Source organism: Pan paniscus, chromosome 19 (assembly GCF_029289425.2).
Source record: "Pan paniscus chromosome 19, NHGRI_mPanPan1-v2.0_pri, whole genome shotgun sequence".
Lineage (NCBI taxonomy): Eukaryota > Metazoa > Chordata > Mammalia > Primates > Hominidae > Pan > Pan paniscus.
Genome location: NC_073268.2, coordinates 27,026,776 through 27,048,754, shown reverse-complemented (window position 1 = coordinate 27,048,754; position 21,979 = coordinate 27,026,776). Strand labels below are relative to the sequence as shown.

At 47.2% G+C, this 21,979-nt stretch overlaps 1 protein-coding gene across 2 annotated transcripts in view; it reads right to left on the bottom strand.

Moving 5' to 3' along the window:
* The window catches only part of HNF1B (HNF1 homeobox B), a 58,541-nt gene that overhangs the window by 20,395 nt on the left and 16,167 nt on the right, over positions 1–21,979 (bottom strand). For both annotated transcript variants that reach the window (XM_003817940.5, XM_008971211.4), the window contains exon 5: positions 3,711–3,871. In XM_003817940.5, coding sequence (XP_003817988.1) covers positions 3,711–3,871 — 161 coding nt within the window. The remainder of the gene's footprint in view (positions 1–3,710; positions 3,872–21,979) is intronic.

Sequence of the window (21,979 nt, the reverse complement as noted above, 5' to 3'; positions counted from 1 at the left end):
GAAGTGTGGAGGCCAATGATAAAAATAATTTAAATGTGTGTGACTTTAGGATTTGTAAAGTGCTTTCACTGATTGTCCTTAATAGATAATGACACAAGTAGGGCAGGCATTATTACTATCAGTCCCTGTATTACAGATTAAGAAACTGATCTTCAGAAGAGTTGAGACTATTTCTATGTCACTTGACTCAAGTGAAAAAGCCAGAGTTAAAATCCAGTTTTGCTGGAGCTTAAATCTTATCCACTTACTAAGTTTGGGCAACCTTGATCAAGTTACTTCCCATTCTAAAATGCAACTATTATTTTTAATTTTTTTTTTTTTTTTTTTTTTTTGAGACAGGGTCTTACTCTATCGCCAAGGCTGGAGTGCAGTGGCATGATCACAGCTCACTGCAGCTTCAAACTCCTGGAATTAAGCGATCTTGTCACCTCAACCTCTGGAGTAGCTGGGACAACAGGCATGCACCACCGTGCCCAGCTAATTTTTTTATTTTTTGTAGAGACAGGGTCTTGCTGTGTTACCCAAGCTGGTCTTGAACTCCTGGGCTCAAGCAATTATCTTTCCTCACCTCCCAAAATAGTGGAATTACACGTGTGAGCCACTGTGCCCGGCTACAACCATTACTTTCTATTTGGCTCCTGGACTGATGGAAGCTAGGGCACTGCTAAGGATATCAGTGGTGATCCTTACATGATAATTTGGAGAGCCTGAATTATATTAATGCTGTCATTTATGGTCTCTTCACTATGCTAGGTTCTTTATATACCTATAATCTATAAGGTTGGTATTATTATCCCTATTTCATAGAGAAGGATACTGAAATTTAGAGAAGTTAAGAAGTGTGCCCAAGTGGTAGAATTGGGGTTGAAAGCAGGCTATCTACCGCCACAGCCTGAGCTTTTCACCGTTAGTACATACTGCTTGATACTGTGAAAGTATCCAGTATGTGCTTTGCTTTGTTCTTTCTTTCTTTCTTTTTTTTTTTTTAAGGTTTGACATGCACAGACTACAACCCTAAACCTGGCCAGTTTTTTGTCAATGCGTGACATTTGGGCATGGGGGTGGGTAGGGGCAGACAGTACAACAGAGAGTTCAAATGGATTGGCTTTATTTCCAAAACCAGTTCTTGGGGAAAGATTTCAAGGCACGTCCTACTGAAAGTCAGCATGCAGAGACTGTCATTCCTAGAACAGGGCTGACCCAAAGAACAACAGTGCTACAAGCAATCTTCACACCAACCCTATGACGTAGGCATCATTATCCCCCATTTTACAGATGAAGAAACTGAGGTTAAGCAATTTGTCCACACTACTGCTGGTGAATGACCGAGCCAAGACTTGCACATACTGGTTCCCTTCCCTGCATTCCTTTTTAACCATACTCCACTCTTGCCTTGGGGGACCAAGATCCGTGATGGACATGTTATTATATTAACAAGAAAACAGACTCTTGAATTTGGGCCTCTGATGATAGTGACACAGCACATGCACTAGGGTGTTGGAGACAAGAGAATAGCCAGGCCCTGCAAACAAGCTTCCAGGTGTTTGCTAACGTTGAGGTGTGCAGTCTTGGTCAATCATCAATCCAGTAACACACTGCCCAGTTAAAGCACTGCTGAGCAGAACAGGAAGCAAAAAGCGTGTCCACAGGCTGCATTTAGAGCGGCCCTGGCCTGGGTGAGGCAGCTTGCGTCTTAGAAGGAGGATTGGCAGAGCTCAGTAGGAAACCCCAAGGACCTTCAAGCAGTAAGAGCTGAGACCTGGAAGGTTCTTCCACACTGAGAAGTCAAGACCTCTTCCATAAGGCACCCTTCTCCATGGAAGCCTGGGTAATCCTTAACCCTGACTTGTTTGGGACACTCTTGAGAAGTCAGAAAGACTTGTCTGTGCCTCTCACAGGTAACTGACACAAGTGGTTCTTCATATGGAGAAGAATCTTTCTTAAGGGATAGGTGGGAGTAGGAGAAGGGGGCTGCAAAATGCCTCCCCCAGGGATGCCCTTTCATTTTTGTTTGCAGAGACCACGACCAGGGCGAGCAGCTCAGGTCCTCTGAAACCAGAATTGGCCGGGTCAGCGCTCCCCTCAGAAACCACACTTTGTTTTTCCTCCAGGGAGCCAGGGACTCGATCACCTGTGACTCACCGTTTCTGTGTTGCCTACACAGCACACACGTCAAGATCTAAAATGGCCTCTGCACCCTGTTGCCCTCACCCATCCTGGCCCCCACTCTGGGAATGTGTGCAGCTCCACCTTCAGCATGAAAGTCAGGAACCTGCGGCTCCTCCCTCCCCTGAAAAACAGAGCATGACCCAAAGAATAGAGCTTTCCATTCTCTACCCTTGCCAGTGTCGTAATGCTCCTGTTCTCCCATAAGCCACTCTCTCCTGCACTTGTGTTGCTACAGGATCAGAACCTAATCCTAATTAGAACCTAGTTTTATTTATTTTATTATTATTATTAATTATTATTTTTTGAGACACCCGAGTCTCACTCTGTTGCCCAGGCTGGAGTGCAGTGGTGTGAACTCAGCTCACTGCAACCTCCGCCTCCCAGGCTCAAGTGAGCTCCCCGCCTCAGCCTCCCGAGTAGCTGGGATTACAGGTGCATGCCACCATTCCTGGCTAATTTTTGTATTTTTTTTTTGATAGAGATGGTGTTTCGCCCTGTTGTCCAGGCTGGTCTCAAACTTTCTGGCCTCAAGTGATCCACCTGCCTCAGTCTCCCCAAGTGCTGGAATTACAGGTATGAGCCACTGCACCTGGCCTAGAATCTAGTTTGATGTAGAAAATTCAAATTCAAATTGTGCATTCTTCACCAAGTGTGCTAAACTTGCATCTGGGTGTGGGGCTGTGGTTACGGATATAGAAAACTTCATTTAATGAGAATGATATTGACATTAACAGGACAACAACAACAATACTGCAATTTATTGACTATTTCCTATGGCAAACACTGCAGAGTATTTCTCAAATGTTATCACGCTCATGCCCCCACCAAGTCTATTGTTACCGCCCCCATTTTATAGATGAGGAAGAGATCATAAGTAGTTGAGTAACCTGCTCAGGCTACACAGCTATTAAGAGCTGGAGCTGGGATTTGAACCTGGGCCATTGTAACTTCAAAGTTGGTGTTTCTCCCTCCCTAAGCATCGCCCCACCCCATCTACCATTTGTGCTGTGATCTTCGCTGTCATGTGTCCCATGTCTTTCACTGTTCCAGTTCAAGAAGCTTCTCCCCATCGCCTCCTATCCACTACATCCTGACTTGCTAATGACTCTTCTTGTGAGTACCAAGGGGATGGTAAGGAGGAAGAGGGGGCTTGTGTCAAAGTGAGGTGCTCTCTAAGTTAAAAAATTGGCTTTGGAGGCCTTGGGGGGAGGGATGAATGAACATTTTATCAACACAAATGTCATTGGCAAGCCCCAAAACAAACAGTGTCCCACCGGGCTTGCTCCTTTATGAGGCATTCAATCAATAAAAAGAGAGCAGAACTCTGTCAGATTTATTGGCTGAGTTCAAACCGAACACCTCTTCTACCCGCCAAAGGCTGGGTCACCAGCACTACCTCTCCTTTCCAACTCTGGACAGCCCTCATTTTCCCCTATGGGGCTACAATGGTTCATTGTTTGAGGCAGGCCTTGTGAGAAGTTGTGTTTGTTTTGCCTCTTATCTTATCAGCTCCAGAGCGACAATGGCCCAGGTGTACTCACCATTTTACCATCAGGTGAGAGGAGATTGTGGCCTGGGTCCAGGCTGGCTGGGGAGACTTGCTGTAAAACCGACTGGCTGGTCACCATGGCGCTGTTGCCATGGTGACTGATTGTTGAGGAGGAAGTGACCTCATTGTTTCCCTGCTGGCTGTAGCGCACTCCTGCAAAACAACACAAACCCAACAGGGAACATTAGTGCCACCAGGGCCCTGGAACAATGACTCGGCACCTCTTGTTTTCAAGGGTGGGTAATAAGAAAATAAAGTTGCTTTCTCCTCCCCTGTCCACCCACAAGAAATATCGGCTGATTTTCTCCAGGGTAAATATGGCATGTTCTCTATTTAATTCTAGAATGTAAGCGCCATGAGGGCAGGAAATTTTTATCTCGTTTGTTTTGTTCACTGATGTATCCCCAGTGCCTTAGCACTGAATAGCCACTCGGTAAACTTCTGATGAATAAATGAATGACTGGATGGATTCTGTTTGTTATTGCTTCCGCACAGTTCTTTGAGGATTTGGGGGTTGAGACTAGCCTTCTGTTACTGGCTGGAGTATTTTTTATTCTTTAAAATGCCTTTTAGAAATGTTTCCCTGGCATCTCTCGTGGTGCTGCAAAGTATAAGTAGACCCATGTGACGAAGAAGAAGCCCTTGTCCAGTGACCCTTGAAAGAGCCGTAGCTTAGGCATCAGTCTCTCTGTGTACCACCTTTGTGGCCAGGCCCAAGAGGTTAGGGGCACGGACACAGGCAGAGCAGGACAGGGATGAGGCTGCGTCTAGGAGCTAGGCTGTAGAACTCACATTCCTTTGCTGGGGGTCCCATTTGGCTGCCTTCCAGGGCACAGGGAAAGGTGTGTCTGCTGGGAGGTGGGGCAGGCAGCACCACACACAGGCAGATGTGGATGTTTAGTAAACCACTGGAGTTTGCTCTGCAGGGGAAGGGTAGAACCAAACATGTTTACAACCTCGCTGCTCTGACCCTCCCTCTTGCTCGGGAACCAAAATGGAGGTCTGCTCTCAGGAAAGAAAAGTTCTGGACAGAGATCAGGCAACTGAAGGAAGCTAAAAGAACGCCTGGGTCCAGTTTGCAGATGGAAATTCTGCTTGATGTGCCCATGAAACAGTCAAGGACAAGGTTGGGGGTACATGGGGCATCTCACCCCTAAGCTCAGTGCTTAGAAAGACAGTGTTCTTGTTTTTTGCTTTGGATTTGACAAAAAGGTTTGGAGGACCCTGTCCTGCAGAGACCAAATGCTCTAGGCATGGAATTATCTGGATAAGTGGACCAACTCTTTAGCTGCACGTCTTCCTTTGCCCAGTTTCCCAAGAAGAACCATCCCTGTACACTGATTCTGTTGTTGCTCTTTCATCCACCCACCCCCTGCCCTAGCTAGAGCCCCACCTTCCAGAGGAGGCTACAAAGATCCCCCAGGGGCCAGGCACACTGCCATAATCAGTGTCATAATCTGCCTCTAATTCACTAAGATGAAGCTTACCAAGATGAGACTAGATGAGCCCTAAGCCAGTTTTCCTTGGATCTTCCTAAGGACTTTACCCAAGGCCGATATGACCTAGAGCTTAAGAGGGCTGGGGAAATAAACAAAACAAATGCTAAAGCTGGGTTCTAACCTTCAAGAGCAACTTGTCTGAGTATGTAGTGGCTTGACGCTTGCTCTATGAGCCTTTCTATTGGCCGTTTTCCCCATTCTTTGAATCAAGGAGCTGCTAGTGGGGGTGGTGGTGACAGTGGGATGGCGCTGGCACTGGTGTATTGGTTTAAGGCACTACATTTTTTGGGAAGGACAGAAATCATGAAGTTAAAAGGAGGAACAGCGTTCAGCTCCCCAAGTCAACAGCCGGTGCCCAGGCCCCTGTTCTCCTGTGCACCTATTTGCAGCCCCCACGTCTCCTGTTTGCCATCGATGCCATCCCATTGGATTAAATGGGGCCTTCTTTCTTCACATCTGCCACCCAGTTCCCAGCAGGATGCTTCCAACAGTTCAAAGTGTTGTTACATGAAAGAAGAAAGAGATTTGAACCTTATGAGCTCTGAAGGCAGAGCCAGGTTCAATGGAAAACAGGGAGGCAGATTTCAAATAAATAACAGGAAGAATTTTCTATCAAGGAGGGGCAGTGGGAAGACTATGGACTCTGCAGCTAAACCAACTCAGGTTCAAATTCTGATGCTGCTCTTAATAGATCTGTGATCGTGGGAAAATTACTTTCCCTCTCTGTGCCTTTGTTTCCTCTAGAAAAATGGAGAGAATGCCTCCTCAACAGGACTCTTTTTGGATTAGAGGTAACATCTATACAGTTTCTTGCAAAATGCCATATAAATGGCAACTATGGGTGGGGATGCTGTGGGGAGGAAGCTGGTATAGGAATGGACCCCAAGATATTTGCCCTAATATCCTAGAATTCTAGATGGCTTAGGACAGATTCTAAACACTGAATGGAATTATCTTTCCGTAGAGAACAGTTTCCAAAGAATCCTACCCTGGCAGAACCACTGATGCTTTGCCCTGGAAGCAACTTGGGAGAGAGGTCTAGCCGCTGCCCTCTTGCTCTGTTCTTTTGGAGGAACTGGACTTCACCCTGTTTTTCTCCTGCTTTCTCTGACTCCCTAACCAGCTATTTACCTCCCCGAGAGGCTCTGCTCCTGAGAGAGTGGTGATAACGCTGGGAGTCAGGTGTGTTTTCACCTCCCAGCCTGTCCCCATCATCGATTCAGTCTCAAGTCAAACAGTCTCTGGATTTAGCCTATTTAATTTGGCTGACGGAAAAGGGCCAGCCCTCTGATGATCAAATATGGGTCACAAGGAGGCTTCTCCCCTACCAAAGGCTACGCAATTATTTATTTAAAAATAATTAACCAAGGATTTCCGCAGGAAACAAAAGGCTTCTTTACAAGGGAGCATGTCAGGAGAGACTCAAGAGCCATTTGTTAGAATCCAGGCAGCATATTCCAAGGCTGCTGTGGTTTTTACACTTTGTTTTCTCCCCAACAAAACTTTATTATATAAGAAATATAACGGTGGAGCTGCTCTGTCAAAAGACAGAGGAGCCTAGACCTTTGAACGTTCCTTTAAAAGCCCCTGGTTAAGTGATAGAGGCCTGGCTGGAAACTGGGGGATCCCTGTTTTAATCTCAGCTCTGCTATCAATTTCTTGGGTGAGCACCAGCTTCCTCATCTATAAGCCAGAGGACGGCCCACTGTGGGGAGGGGGCCATTGTCACAGCAGTGTGATGGGAGCCAGGCACAAGGCTGCTCATCAGCCCCAGATCCACCTGCAGCTGTTCCCACGATGCTCCTCTCACCAAGCATGTGGCAATCACTGGCCCCTGAGAGGGTGGCTGTAATCAGCCAGCCATCTTATGAGGGGGCGGGGTGGGGGCGCATCACAAGGTGTACACCAAAAATAGGTGCTCTTGTTAGAGGAAGGAGAGGCCAGTCCTCCTATATTTCAAAAACTCAGAAGAGCACTTGAAGTGAGAACAAAAATAAGTGCAAAGTGTGTAGGCTCTGGAGCCAGGTGACCTGGGTTTAAATCTTGGCTCTACCCTGTAAGATCTGTGTGATCTTGGGAAGTTACTTAACCTCTCTGAGCTTCAGTTCCTTACTGTTAACAATATCCATCTGTCAGGTCATTGGGAAGAGAACGGAATGAGTTAATGGATGTCCAAATACCCAGACCATGCTGGGCACATAACAGTTGCTGAAAACATGTCAATTCCTCCTACTTTGGCACTGTCTTTGTTTAAAAGACATTTTTAGGAAGGCTGAGGTCATGCCACTTTATTGAGCACCTACCATGTGCCAGGCACTGTGGTAGGAAGCATTAAGAAATGGAACAGCATCTTCCCTTCTTCCTTCACCAATGCAAGTTCTTAAAGTGAACATATGACAAGGGCTCTGGTTTAATATTGATTAACAAAAGATGCCAGGTTAATAGCCACAGAGGACCCATAGGAGAAATGACAGTGGCAGATGGTAGCCATTCACCTTCCACTTACTTCCTAGCTCAAGCCACTCACTGGCCCCATCCCCATTGTTGGCTCTATGAACCACAGCAAGTGTGTCCAGCAGCAAAAGCCATCCAAGGTGGAGTTGAGACATCCCTGAGGCCCTGGTGAGTAGATCATCTACTTTCCTCTGTTCCTAGGCATCAGCATCATGGGTGTTGGGCTATTCCTGGATACAGACGCAGATCATTTGGTTTCTATCCAATATGACTGGTCAGAAGTGCCAAAGGCATGGCACAGGTGCATGGTTCCAAGAAGCCAGCATCCTTGCTCTGCCTTCCTGTGCCAGCACCGTCTCTAGGGTCCTTTCACACTGCTGCAGCCTGGGATATCTTTCTAAAACAAAGTCACACCATGCCTCTGCTCTGCTTGGAAACATCTGATGGCTCCTCACTGCTTTCCAGAAAAGCCCCAACACCTGAGACTGGCAGAACTGGGCCTTTGTGATTCGTCTGTTTTATTTGCATTATCTCTCACCACAATCTTAATGCATTTCTCAAATGGCCTGACCATCTCCTGCCTCTGCACCTTTGCTGTTTCCTCTGCCTGGAAAGCATCTCGTGTCACATGTCGCCCCCCTGTGAAGCTCTTCTTGATTCATCCTGGGAGATGGTTGCTCCTTCCTTTGTATTTTACATGCACTAGACAGAGACTTACGGCAGGAGTCAGTCACCCTGCATGCACGCTGATGATATGTTCACTTTTCTCTGCCTCTTAAAGAAAGAGATGAGTCTTTACTTGTTGCATCCTTATAGCCTAGCAGACTGCCTGGTACTGTGCATATTTATTGACTGAAGGAATGAAACCCCAGCAGCTTTGAGCACCCATGCCCCAGACAAGGAGCATCACGTCTCGCAGAAGTAGAAAATACAGTCAGTTGTGTATTTATTGTAGTGAAAGTGTAAATCTGTTCCAATTATATTGACATATTGGGGATAATTTGACTGTAATGTCAATTTCACATTTGGAAAACACTTAGTGAATTCAGAAGCCTGCATCCAGCTGAATGGAACCACATAGGAGAATCCTAACAATGCTCCTGTGTGTACATATGCGCACCTCAAACATCCACCAGCCGCCTCGGTCCACTGTGTGCACTGGTAAGACACATCCATGCAATATGGAGTCACATCTTTTCCTTCCCATGTCAGATAACCCTTTCTCCACTGCTTCACAGTAACTCACAACCCGCAGCCCTTCTGATGCCCACTTCCCTAGGCAAACTTGCCATATTTACTATTGTATAGCATTGATATATTTCTTAACTATTTAACGGGTATAAAACTCTGGTAATCTTTTTATTGGATTCTTATCTTTTAAAAATGTGTTGGCCGGGCACGGTGGCTCACGCCTGTAATCCCAGCACTTTGGGAGGCCGAGGCAGGTGGATCACTTGAGGTCAGGAGTTCGAGACTAGCCTGACCACATGGTGAAACCCTGTCTCTACTAAAAATACAAAAATTAGTTGGGTATGGTGGTACGCACATTAGCTAGGCAGAGTGGTGTAATCCCCACTACTCAGGAAGCTAAGGCAGGAGAATTGCTTGAACCTGGGAGGCAGAGGTTGCAGTGAGCTGAGATCGTGCCACTGCACTCCAGCCTGGGTGACCAGAACAAGACTCCATCTCAAAACAAAAAAAATGTGTCGCTGAGGAAGTTTTCAAGTGTTGTGCTTTTTAAAAAAGTTTATTTCAGAGACAGAGTCTCATTCTGTCACCTAGTCTGGAGTACAGCGGCGTAATCTCGGCTCACGGCAACCTTCGCCTCCCGGGCTCAAGTGATTCTCCTGCCTCAGCCTCCTGAGTAGCTGGAACTACAGGCGCCCACCACCACGCTCAGCTAAATTTTTGTATTTTTGGTAGAGACAGAGTTTCACCGTGTTGGCCAGGCTGGTCTCAAACTCCTGACCTCAAGTGATCCGCCCGCCTCAGCCTCCCAAAGTGCTGGGATTGAAGGCATGAGCCACTGCGCCCGGCCTCAAGTGTTGTGTTTTTAATCCTGTTTTTCCCATAAGCCCTGTGGCTCTTATCACATGGCTTAGCAAACTCTGGTGATTTTTAGGCTGCATATGTCAGGTTATATAGACCCTACTGTGCCTGTGTGTTCAAAGACAAACATGACTGCCTTACAGGAGGACCCCAGAGAGGAGCTGCTCAGGGTGCCATTCACCAGAGACTTTGCAGAAACCTGTGCTTCAGGGCCTTAGAGCTACAGCTCATAGAGCCCCTGGTGATTTAATTCAGCTCTAAGAGCTTCAAAGAACAGCTGAGACCCCAATTCCATGATTCCAGAGATCAACTGGGCACCAGACTCTAGAAACTTTAACAATCTCTCTCTCTCTCTCTCTCTCTCTCTCTCTCTGCCATAACTCTCTGATGATTCTGGGTCAGTTAAGTTTTGAGCCTTGGCATTTTTGTCTGTGAAAGGGGCACACAGATATTCCTTCTTCAGAAGCCAGAATAATGAATGAATAAAATAATGTCAGAGATGCACTCGTTCTGCTGGGTAAACAGAAGAGCAATGTCAACCAAGAAAACAGGACCAGAATTGTTCTTTTAGTAAGAAGAAATGAGGAAAGTGGGGATTCCTGGGCAATGTGGGGCTCAGCTTGCCCACGATGTGGCTTTTGGCACTGAAGCCTGGGGGTTCCTTTCACTGAAGTCTGTGAGCTGCACCCAGAATCTGGTGGGATGCCTTTCACCCTTGACATTTCAGAGCCAACCTCCCATCCCTGATAATGCAGGAATGTTCCTCCGGCTGGTGGACCTCTGCCAGCGTAAGTGAGCGTCCCAGCCACCAACAGAGTAAACATTACTCAACTGGCTGGGGCTCTGTCACACACATTCTTCCCCTGTGTTTCTAACCTCATGCAGAGTGCAGCCCAGCCCTGTTGGGTCTAGAAACTGGGAATTTAAACTCAGGCAGGAGAGAGCATGCGAAGGAGAAAGCTCTTCCAAAAGGTAATAACTATGTTCATTGTTCATAAATTATGAGTAGACACAGCCATCTTTTCTATGAAGCCAAATCATTATGTTGGGGAGATGACAGGGAGAGACTGGGCCAGGCTTGATGGACCCAGTACTGTGTCCTGATAACTCTACCTTCTCCCTAAACACTTTACTTTTCTTAAGGACAGAGGCAGAGAGACAAATGATTCCGTCTGGTGAACTTCTGAGAGGCCCATTTGGAAGAAAAGAATGTGAACAATTCCCTGGCTTGAAATTGAGAACTCCAGAAATGAAAGCCTTCGAATGAGTTAGCATTGCTGCCTCAGTTTCCTTGTTTGTAGCACAGGACTTTTGCTAGTTCTTATTAATATTTCCTCCTCTGAGAGGATAAAGATTCATGTTTGCAAAGAGTTTAGAAGATTAAAAATCTGCAAATGTGGAAGAAAAAGCTGATGCAAGATGAAAGCAATTTCAATGCTGGGCTGGTTTCAATTCCGGATCCCTTTCTACCTAACATGGCTTAGTTAGGAGCTCAATTCATAAGAGGAGAAATACAGACAGGCCTGCAGGGACAGTAAACATTCTTGACTCAAGGAGTAAAAGTTGAGTGATACTTAAGGGAAGCCCACAAACTGGTTTTCTTATTTAAAAAAAAAAATCAAAGCAAATGTAACCAAGAAAAGAAAAAAAAATCTTTCATCAAAAGCACCTTGGCTGAGAACAGAAGCTAACATGCATGGTGCACTTGAAAAAATTGCACATGTGGGGAGGTAGAAGACCAGCAGAAACTCTGTGTGTCCTCCCCCACAAGGTCTACCTGGGCCACCACGCCTCATCCTTACTAGAGTGGCAGTTTCTGCAGGCAAACATCAGGCAGTTTGCAACGAATACTTCAGCCTGAAGATTGCTGCTGTAGGTAAAAGGAACCAGCCTGGCACTTGATAACTTGGGCAGTCCTCACATCTGAGAGTATGTTACACCCATCTGCTTCTCAATGTGTCACAAGCACCCATTTGACAGAGTGGAAAACTGAGGTTCGGAGAGGACAAGGTTGTTTGCACCGCTCCTTGCTAGGGGGTCTCCCAGCAAGTCCGTGGTATTCCAAAGCTGACCCTTCTCCCTCTTCCTCCTAAGCCCCAAATGGGCTCCAGATATATAGAGCCTCCCCATCACGACCCACTAATAGCTTGAAATGATTTTGCAGGTTTGTTTACTTGTTCCTTGGCTGCATCCCTCACTGTAATGTAAGCCCCATGAGGGCAGGACCTTGTCTGTATTCTCCATTTTCTTCTTGGCAGAGTCATGCTAAGCATTCAGTAAACATTTATTGAAGGAGTAAATGATGAATGAATAACCTATGCTTAAACTCTGACTGATGACTCCCCATCACTTTCACCTTTAGACTGTTGAGTTGAGTGGTGGTGAAGTGACTGGAGTATGTCCATTTATCCTCTAAATCTCCCAGTTTTTCTTTTCTTTTTTGAGGCAAGCTCTAGCTCTGTCACCCAGGCTGGACTGTGGTGGCACAATCACAGCTCACTGCAGCCTTGAACTCCTGGGCTCAAGGAATCCTCGCACCTCAGCCCCCAAAAATAGTTGAGACTACAGGCACATGCCACCATGCCTGGCTAACTTATTAATATTATTATTATTATTGTTATTATTATTTTGAAGAGATTGGGGGGGGTCTATGTTGCCCAGGGTAGTCTCAAACTCCTGGGCTCAAGTAGTCCTTCTGCTTTGGCCTCCCCTCCCTGTTTTTCCGTGGGCAAGGAGAGGCAAGCATTCTTTTTAAGGAGGAAGAAAGAGGAGTAAGAGAAGAGGAGAGAGAGATTAAAATATAATCAAAATTGAAGAAACAGTATTGATAGACTTGGGCAGTTTCACATTTGAAGAACCGAGTTTGGGGGCCACTGGGTTGATATGGGGATAAGGAGAAGAGTCAATTAATGGGAATTTACTGTGGCAACATGAATAACTTAAATGCCCCTTTCTCCAAAGAAACTAGAGTAAAACTAAGAAGGGTTAATGGTGGACATCGTTAGGCCTAAAGGCTGTGGGGACACAGAGTGCCCTTCTGCAGTCTGGCTCCCGGGGTCTGGTATTTTCTGAGCAGCTGCCTTTGCAGGCAGAGATAATATGGCTGCAACAAAGGCCTCTAGGCCTAGCGGACAAGGAGAATGGTGATGCTCCCAGTGGGTCTGGGCAAAGGGAGAAAGGCTATAAAGCCATCAGCAGACTGAGCCACTGGGTGTCCACACAAAAGTAAGGTCCTATAAACAGACATCTATATTGTGACTGAAGGGCTAATAAAATTGCCTTAGAAAAGAGAGGTTTTCCACCACAGCCTATTCATAACAAAGACCATACCGGGAGATGATACCCAGGGAGAAGATCCTTTGAGGTCTGGCAAGTGTCAGAGCTGCCTTGTGATAGGGATTTGCCTGGCCAGATCCCAGCCTCTTCATCACTGTCACAGAGGGCATCTCCATCAGTATCATTATCACCATCATCATCACCATCATCATGACAGATAGCTGCCGATCACCGGCAGGCCCAAGGAGGCTCGTCCCAAGCAACACCAGGTGTTGGGCACTGAGATAGGAGCACCAGCCAAGTGCTCAGGGAGCACCACCAGAGACCTGATGGCTGCCCAGAGCAGGGCAGTTTTGTTTCTGTCTGTCCAGATAATTGATTTGCAGTAGTCCAGTCCCTTTTCCAGACCTCATTTTGCTCAATGGAAACACAAGAGGAGACGTTCTTGCTCTTTTCTTGCCCTAGGGATCCTGGTAAGAGATTTTAAAACGAATGAAAGTAGTAGAACATTAAAGTAACTAGTAGAACTAAATTAAATGAGTAGACTAGTTTACTAGTAGAACATTAGGGAGAAACTCATGATACGTTCTTTGAAAACTTTCTGGTAACATTAAATGTCGACATTAATTTGTAAACTGTATACTTAAGCAGTGTTAATAGGGTTGAAGCTGGGTGACACTGTTTCTAGAGAAGAGAAAATATGCCTTTATATATACATATATATATAATTATATAGCACATATATGCTATATAAAACAAAACTAATCCTAGGCTCAGTTTAATTCTTAAACTGAATACCAAATTTATAAAACAGGGGGTTTCTGCATATGCTTTGACAGGAAGCCTTCTATAATAGATATCTTTATTTCACAAATATATGGAGTGTCTACCGTGTGCCAGGCACAGGGCTATGGGCTGGAGACACAATGGTGAAGAAAGCTACCTCAGGCTCAGATGTTGGTACAGCCCACAATTCTGCCACTCAGAATACATACATACAGAGCAAGGTGGTCAGAGACTTCAGGGACCTTCTTCTTCACGGTGAGATTAAAGTTTACAGGTAGGGATGAAAACCCTCTAGTTCCCCTGGCTGTAGGGTTGCAGACAATGAAGAAGAACGGCCGCTCATTTATGTCTCCATCCATAAAACACCTTGAGATAAATTAAGCACTTTTGTGCCCATCGTGCAAACTGATGTTACACAAATAGGAGATGTTGTTTAAGGGTTTTCCACTCTTGCTGAACAAAAACCCACATAGACTTCACTGCCAACCCAGTCCAATGGGTGCCAAGCAGGAAGAGGCACCCTGCAGTGGACAGGGCCAGAAGGCATGGGCATGCCAGCTGCTATTCAGAAGCCCTCAAAGTGTTAACCTCTAGCAGTTATAAGTGTCTCGTTTATACCCATTATAAATCTGTTTATTGTGACTGGCCCCACCCAATCTGCTGGTGTTGTAAAGCTCTAATGATCCCTAATAAAGGTGGAAGGCTTCTAACAGCACACAGTTCCTGAAATGGGGAAGGAGCGAGGGAGTGAGGGAGAGAAGGAGAGAGAGACGATGATGAGTTTCACAATAAAATACCACAATGGCAAGCCTCCCTCTGCACTTCAAGCTGCGGAGTCCTGGGCCCCAAGACTGGATGCCACACACAGTCTTCAAATAATAGCCTGTCAGAGTGGAAAGGCCCTCATCCCACACCCTCATTTGCCAGAATTCCCAGGAAGTTAAATGATTCACCCAAGGTCACCCTTGCTCATTGGTGGCTCTGATCTCCTGAATCCTAGTCCAAGGCCCCTCACCCCGGCTGCTTCTCTTTTCCCATTTCAGCAAGGGGCCATGAGGATTACCTTCAACCCCTTTAGAACTCTCCTGCTCCATCTGGCCTAGTAATGTCAACCCTGACTATGCATCCAAATCTCTCTTTTTTTTTTTTTAGAGACAGGGTCTCACTCTGTCACCCGGCCTGTACTGCAGTGGCGCCAATGGGCACAAAGTGCTTAATTTATCTCAAGGTGTTTTATAGAAGGAGACAAAAATAAGCAGCCTGTGTTCCTTGTTGTCTACAACCCAACTGCCATAGCTCACTTCAGCCTCAAACTCCTGGGTTCAAGTGACCCTGCTACCTTAGCCTCACAAGTAGCTGGCACTCTAGGTGAATCTCTTAGGGCTTTTGTCGAAAGTTCTTATGCCTGTGAACCCCTCATCTCTCAATTCTGACTCCAAAGGTGCGCGTGGGTGGAGGGAGCCATGTCTATTTTTAATGAGCTCCCTGGATGATTTTTATGTGGTCTGGAGAGAGATTTGAGAACCACAGATCTTGCCAATACTTAGTTCATTGTTTCTGATGTTTCAAATGACAAGCAGGGTTCATGGAAAGGGAAATCCTTCCCGATTGAAACTACAAGGTAAGACCCTTGTCAAGAACCCAGGGAGAACCCAAGCTCTTCCGTTCTCTCAACACCCTGAAGTTTCTGAGTCAATTCAATAATACTGTAATGGCAGCTAACCTTCCTTGCCAGGCACTGTGCTTGGCACTGGGTGTGTCTGATCATATTGAAGCCTCGTCGCACCCCTAAGGGGATAGGTATTGGGACAGAGAAGCTAATAACTTAAGGTCACACTGCCGGATAGTGACAGAACCACAACCCAAGCCAAGCCTGATTTGGGTGCTATACTTGGCTACCCAGACACACACATCTGAATCCGGTCCTGAGAAGGGACTGGCCATAACCAGCTCACCTTGGCTCAGGTAGGCTTCCCTTGGGAAAGTCTACATGCTAAAGACCATCTGCAAGGTGTTTCTCCAACTTAGGAAGAACATGCAGAGTACAAGTCCTGAGAAAACTGACTCTTGACTTCCCAAAAGCATTGGAAACATCGAGTTCCCCCCTTGCCAGTTGATTCCTCAGTGGCTGAACTCACACAAGTGTGCTATTGCGGAGGTTGCTGAAGTTGGAGCATAGGGTAACAGGAAGGTACCTGAAGCAGACGCATGCTCACAGGTTGAGGGAAGTGGTTTCCAGAAAATCAGCCCTTAGGAGCTCTGAGGTTTCCCTTTGCTCACCGTGGGGCTGTGTGCACCTTCTCCTTCTTAAATGCTCCTTCGCCTGAAGTTTGGGGGCCATTAAGCTTCCCAGATGCAGCCTCCACCAGGAACATCCCACACCCCTCTACCTGGCAGGTTCCCAGGGCTAATTACTAACAAGCAACACACATGAGAGGAGTACTCACACCTCCTTTAATTCAAAAAGAAAAATGGCCGGGCGCGGTGGCTCACGGCTGTAATCCCAGCACTTTGGGAGGCCGAGGCGGGCAGATCACGAGGTCAGGAGATGGAGACCATCCTGGCTAACACGGTGAAACCCCGTCTCTACTAAAAAAAAAAAAATACAAAAACTTAGCCGGGCGTGGTAGCGGACGCCTGTAGTCCCAGCTACTCGGTAGGCTGAGGCCGGAGAATGGCATGAACCCGGGAGGCGGAGCTTGCAGTGAGCCGAGACCGCGCCACTGCACTCCAGCCTGGGAGATAGCGAGACTCCGTCTCAAAAAAAAAAAAAAAAAAAATTAAAAGAAAAAGAAAAAAGAAAAATGCCCTGTTAGTTACAGGAAATTCATGGTCATCTCGACTTTATGAACATCAAGAACCTGACCTCCTGCTACATGGTCATGACCCTCCCCTCTGCCCCCACCAATCCATGGTCTTCCCAGCTTCCCCTCACTGTTTCCTGAATTTGTACTAAATGCCTTACGGCACTCAATTTGCCTTGTGGATGTCACAGAGAAGTCCTAGGAAGAGCAGGAGATTGCCTCATACCCAATGTGCTGCAACAAGCCAGCCTAAGTTTGCTGCAAACACCAAGATGAATATCTAGTTGGAGATACTCAAATTCTTTAAAAATCAAGGTTGAATGAAACCTCTAAGAAGGACAAGGAAAGAGGGAAAAAACTAAAAAAACAAAAAAACAAAGAAACAACCCCCAAGCCTCTGCAAGGAATGGTAACAGCTACTATTTATGAGAATCTGTTATGTCTGGAGTGTTTTACATATATATTATCTTATTTAATTCTTCCAGCATCTGCATGAGTGGATGTCTCCACACCTCAAGAGGCAAGCACAGAGATTCCAGAGACTTGCCCAAGGTCACACAGCAGTAAGTGCCAAAGTGAAGGTTGGAATTTGGGTCTGCCTCCATAGCCTGTAATTTTGTCACTGTGCCGGCTGGATTTAAAAGAGCATTTCCCCATATTAGATGTCAAGGCTGGTGATGGTGAGGCAAATTACACAGGTTGGGAGGCAAAGGGGAGTTAGTTGCTAATCCAACTCCAGTACTCAAAAGTGTGTCCCAGACCATCCTCTTCAACAGCACCTGGGAACTTGTTGAAAATGCAGAAACCCAGGCCTCACCCCAGGCCTACAGAATGAGAATCTCTATCCTAACACCCCCCACCCCAGGGAATTGGCATGCACTTTAACATTTGAGAAGCTAAATTTGAGAACCTTAGAACTGGTTCTCAAATTTAGCTACACATTGGTATCACTTAGAAAGTTTTAACTACTGATGTGTAGTCCCACTCCCCAGCCGTTCTGACAGGTCCAGGGTGCAGCTTGGATACTGGGATTTTTAGATACTCCCTCGGGTGATTCTAAAGTGTGGCCACATTTGAGAACTATTGTCCTACAGCAGGGTCAGCAAACTGGTCTGTTGGCCAAAGCAGCCTGTTTTTGTATGACCCACAAGCTAAGAATGGGTTTTACATTTTTAAACAGTTGAGAAAAAATCAATTAAAGACTATAGGGTGATATGTGAAAATTATATGAAATTTAAATTTCAGTCCCCATAAAATAAAGTTTGACTGGAAGACAGTGATGTTCATTCACTTCCATGTCTATGGTCTATGGCTGCTTTGGTGCTACAAAGGCACAGTTGAGTAATTACAACTGAATAGTTTAAAGTACTTAATATTTACTATCTGGCTCTTTACAGAAAAAGTTTGTCAATCCCTGTTCTAGAGAATTTGTGAATAGCTAGGATAATAACCATGACTGACTAATTGATCTGACTTTATTTGTGGGCTGCATTCCTTTTATATATATAACTTCTATATGTATGCGTGTGTGTGTGTGTGTGTATATAATACATATATATGTATGTATATTTCTCTCTCTCCTCTTCATTTGTGTTTATACTTCCCCCTAAAAAATAGGCAGAGGCATAAAGCCAGATCTTGTTCCATTCCATTAAGCAGGTAGCTTCAAAGGCCCTTGCACAGATCTCTGCCTCTCTCTGCACCTGTGATACCTAATTCTCTCCAAGTTCCTGTCGCTTCTCATCAAACCTTCAACAGTTTCCAAGAGCACTTCTCCCATAAGCTGCAGGCCAGGGCTGTGTGCTTGCAGGCAGCTTCCTTCCTCCTCAGAGCTCACTGGAGGCGGCAAGGAGTCCTTGAATCGTCTAAGGATCCTTCAGGCGGATTAGGCATGACCCTTTGGTGATAGGACTCCAGTATCTCCTGGCCCCTTTGTGCAGAGGCTTGGAGCCCCACGAGCACAGCAGCCTGGTTTCTTTGTATGCAGACCAGGGCTGGTCCCCTATCAGGGGGAGGCTGACAGCAGAACACCCTGAAGGCTAGGCCTCTTAATCTCATTAATATCCTGATTGTCTTCCCCAATCTAGTGGCAGCCGATGGGGTGGTACCCACAAGATAAAATGACCTTCAAATTCAAGAGATAAAATGGCACTCAGATAAAGTCCCTAAGAAGGAGAATGCTGGAGCCACCCATGTCCACCACTAAACCTCAAGTCAGTATGAATGTGTTTCCTAGAATAGCAGACATTTCAAGGCAGGATTTGTCTCTCTTCTGAACTGAAATAATCTGCTACTTAAGGACAATGGGCCTTATTTACCATGAGGAACTTTGCTGCTGAGATGAATATTTTTACAACTACCCTCATAAACCCCTCCCGCTGTCTGCTGCCCAGGGAGGGGGCGGAGCTCCCAGAGGTGAGCTGAGGTGCTTGCGCTGTCTCAGAAGCCCCATTAAGTTGTTAAGGCATTTAGTAGCCCAGACAGTGCCGACTGCAAGGGCAGTTCAAATCCCCACACAGATGGGGATGGGGTCATGAAAGAGGGGGCTTTGATTTCTTGCCTGGGCAGGGCACAGAATCCACCTTGGTCAGGGGCAGTGGTTGGGGAGGAAGCAGTAAACTACCCAGAATGGGAGACTCTCACCCTTACCCCACCTCTTTGGCCATGATCTCCCAAAGCCTCAGTGTCATTTAGAGGGGAACAGTAGGAATGTGGGAAAAGGAACTGCTGGGGGCTGTGTGTGTGTGTGTGTGTGTGTGTGTGTCTCTCTCTCTCTCTCTCTGTGTTGGGTTTAGTGCCTGAAAAGTTCTTAGCATCTGCATAAAGCAAAAAGAGATGGACAGTGTGCAACAGCTCAAAACCTCTCCCCACCACTTACTAAGAATATGAACTTGGGCACATGCCTTCCATTCTAAATAGTTCACTTCTCTTGATTGTAAAATGAAGATGACACTAGAGATGGCTCCTACTCTGCAGGGTTGTTGTGTGGGTCACATAAGATGATGCATGGAGGAACTCGGCCCTGGGCCTGGGACCAAGGAAATGCTCCATCAACACTGGCCATTAGAATTCCTCTCGTTGAGTCACTACCTTGCCACTGGACACTTTGGAGGTTTCCTCGTGTCCTGCAGAATTCAGTGCCAGGGAAAACAACAGCATTCACATAGGTACCCTGGCCCAGAGTTTGGCTGGTCTGAGACCCAGGGTTAGATTCCCTCAGGTAACCTGGGAGGGGCTGGGAAGGGGGATGAGCGAGAGGCAGGAGGCAGGATTCTCTGTTTTTCAAGCTCTAAGCCACATCAGGGAAGTCAAGTCCACTGGGCTTGGAGAGGGAGGAATAGAGTTCAGCGAAAGGGAGGAGCAGCAGCCACAGAAATAAATGTCTCCTCTTTGGTGAAGGGGCTATGGTTCGGGACCCCTGAAAGTCCTCCTGGCAGGGCCTCTTCTCTTTTTCTTTGTGCCTCCCTTTCTTTCCAGGAGAATAAGTCCCCACTTCCCTCTCAAAGGTGACACAAGAGTGAGGACATCATGCGTGGGAGAGCGGAGGCTGATGAAGACCTTTTACCCCTCCTCTCCTCCTCAAGGTAGTGGCCAGGTGAGCTTGCTGCCGACTAGAGCAAAGGGTGCAGGGAGCAAGATCGCCACAGATCACACAGCAGATACCACGGCTTGGGCCAAGGCTAGCCAAGTTTCCATCCCGCGCCAACTTCCTCCTCCTCCTCCTCGAGCCAATCAATACAAGCACCAGGCTCCAACCAGTCCTTCTCCTTGCTGCCGCCCTGCCCTCTGACCTTTTAGGGGCCTTTCTCTTGATTCATCTCCAGAAGGGAGGTAGAGGCCATCACTCCGGACCTGCTCAATGGCTTCAGAATGGGCTGTCATGGGGCCTATAACCAGGGACAGCTCCTGCTGGCCAAGAGCTGGAATAGGGGGTGGGGGCGGATAAAGGCCTTCCAGGCTGAAGATAAATGGCTGCCTGCAGCCTGCTACAGTAACTTCAGGCCCCCAAGAAGGGCAAACAAAGGGTGCCCCTGTGACACTCCCTGGAAAGATGAAGGCCCAGCAGCGGCAGCCAGGCTGGTTCAAAGCCCCAACTTAATTGTCAATTAAGCATGCATAAGGGAGACAAAGCCATGACAACCCTTGGCTGCATGCTGGTGTGTGATTGTAAAGCCAAGGAGGGGCAACGCTGGAAACAGCTGACTCTGCTGACAGTGTGTTTGTAGGGCATCTTGTAACCAATCAGCCGCTGACAGAGGCAGAGTGCTCCTCCTGCCACCCCTATTGTGCCGGACATTCCAGGACTAGGGTCACACCGTGGTCATCGTGGGCAAGTGGGCCACAGCATCGTAAGCATGGCTGGGAGGGAAGGTGCTGTTAGAGAAAGGCTGCTCTTCCTCTCTAGGAAGAGGGTTCTGGGGAAGCTTCGTCTCCAACGTGCTGCCAGCCCTCCTGGCTCAGGTGCCGGTGTTTGGAGAGGGGAGAGCGTGGAGAGTGGGTGTGGAGGGATTCGGGCCTTGTTCCCCCCAGCTCAGTCTTTGGGGTTGCTAGTGCTGACGGTGGATTTTGGGCTCTCCTCAGCAACATGGAGATTTTTTTTTTTTTTTTTTTTTTAGACAGAGTCTTGCGCTGTTGCTGAGTTTGGAGTGGAGTGGAGTGGCCCATCTCAGCTCACTGCAACCTCCGCCTCCCGCCTCCCGGGTTCAAGCGATTCTCCTGCCTCAGCCTCCGGAGTCGCTGGGATTACAGGCGCCTGCCACCACGCCCAGCTGATTTTTGTGTTTTTAGTAGAGATGGGGTTTCACCATGTTGGTCAGGCTGGTCTCAAACTCCTGACCTCAAGTGATCTGCCCGCCTTGGCCTTCCAAAGTTCTGGGATTTCAGGTGTGAGCCACCACACCTAGCCCACAGAGCATTTTTTTTTTTTTTTTTTGAGACGGAGTCTCGCTCTGTCGCCCAGGCTAGAGTGCAGTGGCGTGATCTCTGCTCCCTGCAAGCTCCGCCTCCTGGGTTCACGCCATTCTCCTGCCTCAGCCTCCCAAGTAGCTGGGACTACAGGCACCCGCCACCGCGCCCGGCTAATTTTTTGTATTTTTAGTACAGATGGGGTTTCACTGTGTTAGCCAGGACGGCCTCGATCTCCTGACCTCGTGATCCGCCCGCCTCGGCCTCCCAAAGTGCTGGGATTACAGGCGTGAGCCACCGCACCCAGCCTTTTTTTTTTTTCGGTATTCTGCACACAGTTACGTTTCTGGCTTGGTTAGTGACCCTACCTTGGCTGTGGGCACTGAGGTGGGAAGAGTGCCATGCGGCTCTACAGACAGAAGCCACCCCTGAATGCTGGGCTCCAGCCTGCTGTCTGCCTGAGTGCATGACTCGGGAGCCCTGTCACG